Below are 8157 nucleotides of genomic sequence, written 5' to 3'. Positions count from 1 at the left end.
AAGCTACAACCACTAAAACTCAGACTAGACCTTCTGACTCGAGTTTAGACTGATCAGACTTGCTGTTTTCCTAAAATTGCTGATAAAAACCAGATAAAACCTGATAAATGAAAATCCCATAGACTTTCATTGCGGAATATTCAAATTGAGCCAAGACTATTTAAACTTCGCCAAAATTCAAATGTTGACAGCTGGAGAGGCTCATTAGACTCCATCAGCTGCCATTCTATGTACTATTTCTAATTCACTGAGACTTTCTTTCTTTCTTTCTTTCTCTCTTTTCTTTCTTTCTTTCTTTCTTTCTTTCTTTCTTTCTCACTCTCTTTTTCTTTCTTTCTCTCTTTTCTTTCTCACTAACTAATCTTTCTTTCATTCTAACTTCAAACTAAATTCAGTTAATTCAGACTCATTTAAGCTTTCTTTCTAAAATTTCTAATCTATTTATCTTTTTAAATTCTTTCTAACTAATCTTCCCTTCTTTCTTTCTCTCTCTTTCTTTCTTTCTTTCTTTCTTTCTCTTTCTTTCTTTCTTTCTTTCTCACTCTCTTTTTCTTTCTTTTTCTCTTTTCTTTCTTTCTTTCTTTCTTTCTTTCTTTCTAACTAATCTTTCTTTCCTTAATTCTACCTTCAAACTAAATTCAAATGTTGACATTTGGAGAGGCCCATTAGACTCCATTAGCTGCCGCTCTATGTACTATTTCTAATCAATCGAGACTCATTTAAGCTTACATTCTATCTAATATTTCTAAAAATGAAAACCTGCAAACTTCTACAAACTTTTAAAACTACTAAACTAAAACTTACACTAATTAAAACTGAAAACATTCAAACTTTTAAAACTACTAAACTAAAAATTAAACAAACTAATTAAAACTAAAAACTTCAAACTTCAAGCTTTTAAAAATTCTTCAAACTTTCTGGCAAGGCTTTTTCATGCCAACTTAAAGTTTGTCTACAAACTTTTTCATCTAGTTATTATTATTATTATAATTATTATAAAAACTAGCCAAGGATATAATAAGGAAAATAAAATTAATTGAGGACATTCTGTTTACACCTTTAAAACTCTTAATAACTCAACGTTATAATATTTTTTATTTTTTTATTCACCTCATTTGTTCTTTTTACTCTTATTATATTAACAATGGATTATGTGCAATATTTTCACTTCTCTAAATATGTCTCTTACTCTTTTAAGCATTTATATAACTCAATTTGATCAGGTTTATGCCTAAAACCATTCGCCAATATTAAACTAACAGATAAAAAAATCTTAATTGAAGACATATTCTTTGCAAACTCTAAATAACTCAAAGTCTTAACTTCATCAAGTTTTGAATTCAAACTTACCTCATTGGTTAAATTTTTCTTCTTTTTTTTTAAGCAAAAATCAAACTAAATTTGGTCAAAACTTATCTTGTTTTAAGGATGTTTGGATATTTCTACAGGAAAACAGCCCCAAAAATCCTGATAAGAAAAGAAAATCATGTCCTGATCCGGCACGACTCAAAACACGCTCAAATTAGTAATTAGTAAGTAATTAGTCTGTCTGCAATGAAGATGGGCTGCGTCCGAAATCACATAGGTAATTAAAGGGGTAGTTGATTATGATTTGACTTTTCTAACTTTAGTTAGTGTGTAATGTTGCTGTTTGAGCATAAACAACATCTGCAAAGTTACAACGCTCAAAGTTCAAAGCAAAGGGAGATATTTGCTTTTAAAGAAATCGCTTTTTAAGGACTACAACAAACGGCTGGTAGAGACTACACCACATTCCTCCAGGTTAGTGACATCATTAACCCTATAATTTACATAAACCCCGCCCCGGGAATTAGATTTATAGATTATCATGACAGAATATGCTAATCAATGACTAGAAGATAACTACACATAAGCTTCATAAATTCATCAACTAACCATTCAGAAATGTCCTGTTGCTTCTACATGTTGTCACTTCTTCTTGAGTCTCTCCATCTTTGTCTGAATCCGGTTTGAACATAAAAGGCTAAAAGTTTTTGAAATGATCAGTGCATGTCTGGTGAGTGCAGCTGTTGAAGCTCCGCCCCCTGTGCCGGGAGCAGCAGCTCATTTGCATTTAAAGGGCCAGACACAAAACGGTGTGTTTTTCTCACCCTCAAAAAGTGACAATTTTAACATGCTATATAAAAATATCTGTGGGGTATTTTGAGCTAAAACTTCACATACACACTCTGGGGACATCAGAGACTTATTTTACATCTTGTGAAAAGGGCATTACACCACCCCTTTAAATAAGTAATTACTTCACGACCGCTAAAAAAGTACTTTCTTTATAGTAAGAATGTAATCCGTACTACATTCGCCGAGTACTGAGTACTATGAGTACTCGGAATTCACACATACTTCTTTGGTCACATACAGTTTTTTTGCCTACTATATAGTCGGGAAGTATGCGATTTCGGATGCAGCCACTGTTAATTCTGTGACGAGCTTCAACATTGCTGATGATTAATATGCAGATATTTTGGACCAATGAGATTTCACTGTGGGCGGAGCCAGTCTGCATGATAGTTTGTTCGCACAAACATTCTTATGATGATCGTACCTGATTAGGACACGGTAAGAAATTGCGTGTAAATATCCTGTACGATACAGTAATAATAGATAATGTGCAATACTTTCATTTCTCTTGCATTTCTACAAATTTCAGGGCTAAAAAAAAGTGATATGCTGCAAAATAATTCACAGTTGTACGAGCAATGAAGACTTTGTGAAGAGATTTGACTCGGAGGACATTTGAGACACGCTTACAAAAACACCTTTTCAACAAAGTGACAAAGAAAAAGAAACTAGAGAAGAAAAACAGGCGTGTAGAAAAGGGTGAGTGTTTATTCAGGCGCCCGTATACGTTCCTGATGCAATCCATATTTGGCGGACACGCAATGCATTTTGGGATATTAAAGATCTCAACTGGAGGAGAAGAGCTGCCGAGGAGGAGTTCCTCTTTCTGGGGTTCAAGAGGTCAGGAAAATGAGCTTGACTGGAAGATCTTCTCCATCCGTCCACAGTGAAATGAGTCGCAGTGAATCAAGCGTTAGTCCTGATGAAGACTAACATTCGTCCCGTCTGAGGTGATGATGGCTCTGGAGTGCAAGGATAGAGAAACTCAGGATGATCGTGACATCGGGATGGTGCATTCTGGGATATGGAGCTGTTGGTGAGGCTCTAGTCTTCCCGACACATGGGTATGTTGACGAAGGTGAAGACGTTGTATTCGATCATGATGGAGAAGCAGAGGAAGATGGCGTACAGCACCAGCACATAAACACCCAGCTTAAAGTCCAACTTCCAGCCGTTCAGGTGGATCCCAAGAATCTGCGGGTGAAGAAGATGAAGAAAACAAGAACATACGGGAGGGAGTCCATTTCTGCAACTCAGGACTCATTTGAAGTCTATACGTCAATGCATAAAGTCGGGATGTCAATTATGTAATGTCTAACCATAGCTAAATAGATCAAAGTATTTCGTATATATTCTCGTATATAACATATTCTGCAATTAAAACGAATAATTCAGTATTTCTTTCGAACAACTGTCAGTCAATTCATAACAACATTGGAAAAAACTTTTTTATTTTATTGTCATTTCTATATTATCAAGTGCTAAATTGAATTTTATTCAAACGTTAAAAACATTCAGCAAGTATAAACTGAAAATTGTCAATCATTTCACAATAACATTATATATAACCTTTCTAATTTTGGCATTTCTACATTATCAATTTTAGAGTAAATGTAGGCCTATCTGTTTTTATTAATATATTTTTATTATTAATTGATTTATTTTAAAAAATCAATCATTTGACTATTACAATTTTCACAAAAAATTACAATATTCAGTTAAAGCAATTGTCAACATTCAAATTTTCTTTTCGTTTTATTGTCATTTCTATTTTATCAATTGCTAAACTGAATTTTTATGTGAATATATCTGTTTATTTTTATTGTTTTTTTTACATTTATTTAAAAATAAATCAACTATTTGATTAACAAAACATTCAGTAAGTTAAAACTGACAATGCAACATTCAGTTTAAACAATTGTCGATCACTTTGCAATTACATTAGAAATAACTTTTTAATTTCGTTGTCATTTCTACATTATCAAGTGCTAAACTGAATTGTATAGTGTGAAAGTATTTTTTTATTGATTGATTTTTTTATTGTTAGATTTATTTAAAAGAATCAACCATTTGGCTATCTAAACATTCAGCAAAAAAAAAAAAAAAAAAAAAAAATTCAGTTTAAGCAATTGTCAATCACTTCACAATAACATTAGAAATAACCTTAATTGCCTTAGTTGCTGTTTTAATTGTATTGTTATTTAAATTGTATTGTATTACTAATATCAAATGCTAAATTAAACCTTTTAAATGTATCTGTTTTATTAACCGATTTGAATTAGCCTATTATTATTTGATTCATTTATCAAGATGTTTAGAATTGTATTCAATATCTTTATTGATATCATTTTTGAAAATGACTACCAAGTGGCACAACTGGTTCTCAATGGTGTAAAATGCTGGTTAAGAATACATACCATTTTTAATAATCATAACTGATACAGTACCAGCATTAAAGGGATGGTTCGGAGTAAATTCAACCTAGGGTCCTTTGCACCATGACCTCGAGCCAAACACCCCCCCCCCAGAAGCCTTTTTTCCCTTGGTTGAACATTATTAAATTTAGAGCTTATATAGAGACATCAGCCGGATGGATAGTGCAGGCGCTAATGGATCCAAGGTTGTCTCTCGTAAATTACCCCACTAATAATGCCCAGAATGGTACCAAACTTCTACAGTCGTACAAATAGGTTCTGTACACATAAAATGGAAGTTTGTAAGTACATCATGAGTTTATTTAAATAACACTTGCCTGATGCCTGATGGCTAATGCTACCACTAACCCGGACGTCGAGGTCACTTCCGTAATTTGGGAAAAGCCTGTAAAAGTCCTGGCAGAAAGCGATGCATAAGGATGTAGTGTAACGACGCCCAGTTCCAGGAATGCACTAATATTTTGTTGGTATACCAGTTTGCAACAATTAATAGTTAACACTAAGTTGTCAACACTTCGGAAAAAATAAAATAAATTCACTAGCTTTTCCCTTACACTTGTGAGTTTTGCAAAGGACTTTTACGGGCTTTTTCCAAATCACTGAAGTGACGTCGACGTCCGGGTTAGCGGTAGCATTAGCCATCAGGCAAGTGTTATTTAAATAAACTCATGATGTACTTACAAACTTTCCAATGCCTCGTTTTATGAGTGCAGAACCTATTTGTACAACTGTAGAAGTTTGGTACCATTCTGGGCATTATTAGTGGGGTAATTTATGAGATACAACCTTGGATCCATTAGCGCCTGCACTAAGCCATCCGGCTGATATCTCTATATAAGCTCTAACTTTAATAATGTTCAGCCAAGGGAAAAAAGGCTTCTGCGGGGGGGGGGGGTCATGGTGCAAAGGACCCTAGGTTGAATTTACTCTGAACCATCCCTTTAACAGAGATGTTTATTTCACTATGAAGAGAGAATCTGTACTGACAGATTTCCAGCAAATTACACCCATCATTCAAAATTCAACATTTTGAAATGTTTTGAGCAGAATTGACAGTGAAGTGCGAGTGTGATTTACTCACGGTGAGAGCGACAGATCCCAGCAGAAGCACCACAGAGTACACGAGTCCTCGACTGTTTATCATCACCTGTACAGAGGACCAAACAACATCATCAGTGCAGTGAACACAGCTCAGCAGAAGGAGCACAGCTTGATCTCTGTTCACACAGGAGAGGTTTAGCCAAGGCTCGATGTGCTTACGACTGATCCGTAATTGACTGCCATGGTCTGCAACGCCCAGGGAACGCCGAGTCCCACCAGAATATCAAACACGTTACTGCCGATAGTGTTGGACACGGCCATGTCTCCCAGACCTACAGAAGCAGAAGATTGAACAAAGCAATGTCAACTCCTCTCCGAAAGATTCAGAGGCGCGATGTGTATAATGCAAACTTTCAGAGTGGTTGCATATTCATTTGCATACGGCTGTTGGAGAGTAGCAATGTAAAAACAAGTCAGCAGGAAAACTAACACAGGGTTCGTACAGATTCATTAAATGACTTCTTTTTTGGATTTCAAGGACTTCAATCAGCACTTATCAAATAATATCTTCATTATTTTTTATTTCTTTTTTTTTTTTTACTCAAATTACATAATATAAGGTATCTGATGTTTCACTTCATAGAGATCAATCCATTGACCAGTGCTGTCAGACATGGGAAATTCCCATAACCATTGATGGGATATTGAATTTTTTTTGCCATGAATATATGATTGATATATACATGATATATGATATACGATTCCACTAATAAGATACATTTACTTCATAGACAGCCTTATTTTTTATCCCCATTACTGTTATGAGTGTTTCTTTGTCTGGACACACACACTGTTTACACACACTGACTGGTAGGCCTATCGGTTGTTGGTATCGGAGCATTTTTACGAGTACATGAGCTTGGTATCGGTGCATCACTATTTTTAAAGGGATGGTTCGGGGTAAAATCAACCTAGGGTCCTTTGCACCATGACCTCGAGCCAAATTCTGGGCATTATTAGTGGAGTAATTTATGAGATGCATCCTTGGATCCATTAGCGCCTGCACTAAGCCATCTGACCGATTTCTCTAAATAAGCTCTAACTTTAATAATGTTCGACCAAGGAAAAAAAGGCAATTCAAGCACTTTTCAAGTACCTCTTCAAAAATATGACTGTTTTCAAGGGTTTTAATCCAGGACTTAAATTTCAAAAAGTCAAATTCAAGAACTTCAAGCACTTTAAGCACCTTGTACGAACCCTGCTGACAACAAAAAGTAACTTACAAAGTAAAACTGCAAAAGTGAAAATAGCACAAAAAAAGTAATAAGCAACAATAAATCAATAAAAGTCAATAAAAATTAAAGTCAAAAAGTATGTTAACTTCACGTTTTTCAAAAGCAATGCAAAACTCCAAAACAGCAGAAAAAGTTGCCAAAATAGTACATTTTAGCTAAATTAAAACAAGAATATATAAAATAGAATAAAGTATTAAGTCAAATGCTGCTGTTCATTATTATTAAAACATTGTTCCTTTTCTTTAATCATCCTGCTAAAAAATAAAAAACATTGACTCAAAACAGTGACTAAAACAAATAAAATAATAATAATAACAATAATACATCATTTTTTATTATTATTATTATTTATAATAATACATATTTATTAATAATTATTTTATTAAATAATTTAGTTTGAGCATCCTGCTAGAAAAAAAAACATTGACTCAAAAACATAATAATACATTATTATGAATGTTTATTATTAATTATTATTATTACTAATGTTTATTATTAATTATAATACATACCTATTTATTATTCATTATTTTATTAAATAAACAAGTATTTAGTCAAATGCTGCAGTTCATCAAAACAGTTCATTTTCTTTAATCGTCCTGCTAGATAAACAAATAAAATATAATAATAATCATATTTATTATTATTAATAATAATAATAATAATAATAAATTATTATTATAATTATAATCTATAATAATAAATATGTATTAATTATTTTATTAAATATTTTTTGTCTGAGCATCCTGCTAGAGAAAACATTGGCTCAGAAACATTCATAATAATAATAATAATAATAATAATAACATTATTATAATATTTTTTTATTATTACTGATGTTTATTATTAATTAGAATACATACATATTTATTATTAATTATTAATGATTTATTACATTGTCATATTACATATAAACATTGTCATCTATATCAAAACATTGTTCCTTCTGTTTGAAAACACTGCCTCAAAAACACTGACTATAAAAAATCAATTTTGTGCCAGAAATTACACATTTAACATTTAACTTTTAGATACATACATATAAACTTGCAGTAATGTTGTATGAGCTTAAATATTTTTCGAGTGCAAGGGATTGTGGGTAACATCAGCCGTTCTCTGATGCACAGATGGCACTGAGATGCAGCAAATGTGATTGATAGTGACACAGGAACAGGAAATCACATGATCAGATCGTGAAGGTGAAACATTCAGCCGCAGTGTTATTG

General features: G+C 33.0%; 1 protein-coding gene across 2 annotated transcripts in view; it reads right to left on the bottom strand.

The window, feature by feature from the left end:
* Positions 1-1107: 1107 nt before the first annotated feature.
* The window catches only part of slc24a4b (solute carrier family 24 member 4b), a 52015-nt gene continuing 44965 nt past the window's right edge, over positions 1108-8157 (bottom strand). Inside the window, exons 15-17 of one of the 2 annotated variants that reach the window (XM_079888005.1) lie at positions 5856-5968; positions 5677-5742; positions 1108-3354 (exon numbers count right to left, since the gene is read on the bottom strand). In XM_079888005.1, the coding sequence (XP_079744131.1) occupies positions 3205-3354; positions 5677-5742; positions 5856-5968 (329 nt within the window). In that variant the 3' untranslated portion in view covers positions 1108-3204. The remainder of the gene's footprint in view (positions 3355-5676; positions 5743-5855; positions 5969-8157) is intronic. The other variant, XM_079888006.1, reaches the window with a different exon arrangement.

This window comes from Squalius cephalus, assembly GCF_949319135.1.
Source record: "Squalius cephalus genome assembly, chromosome: 12".
NCBI classification, from domain to species: Eukaryota; Metazoa; Chordata; class Actinopteri; order Cypriniformes; family Leuciscidae; genus Squalius; species Squalius cephalus.
Note: the sequence above shows the minus strand (reverse complement) of the source record. Positions and strands in the feature narration are given on the sequence as shown.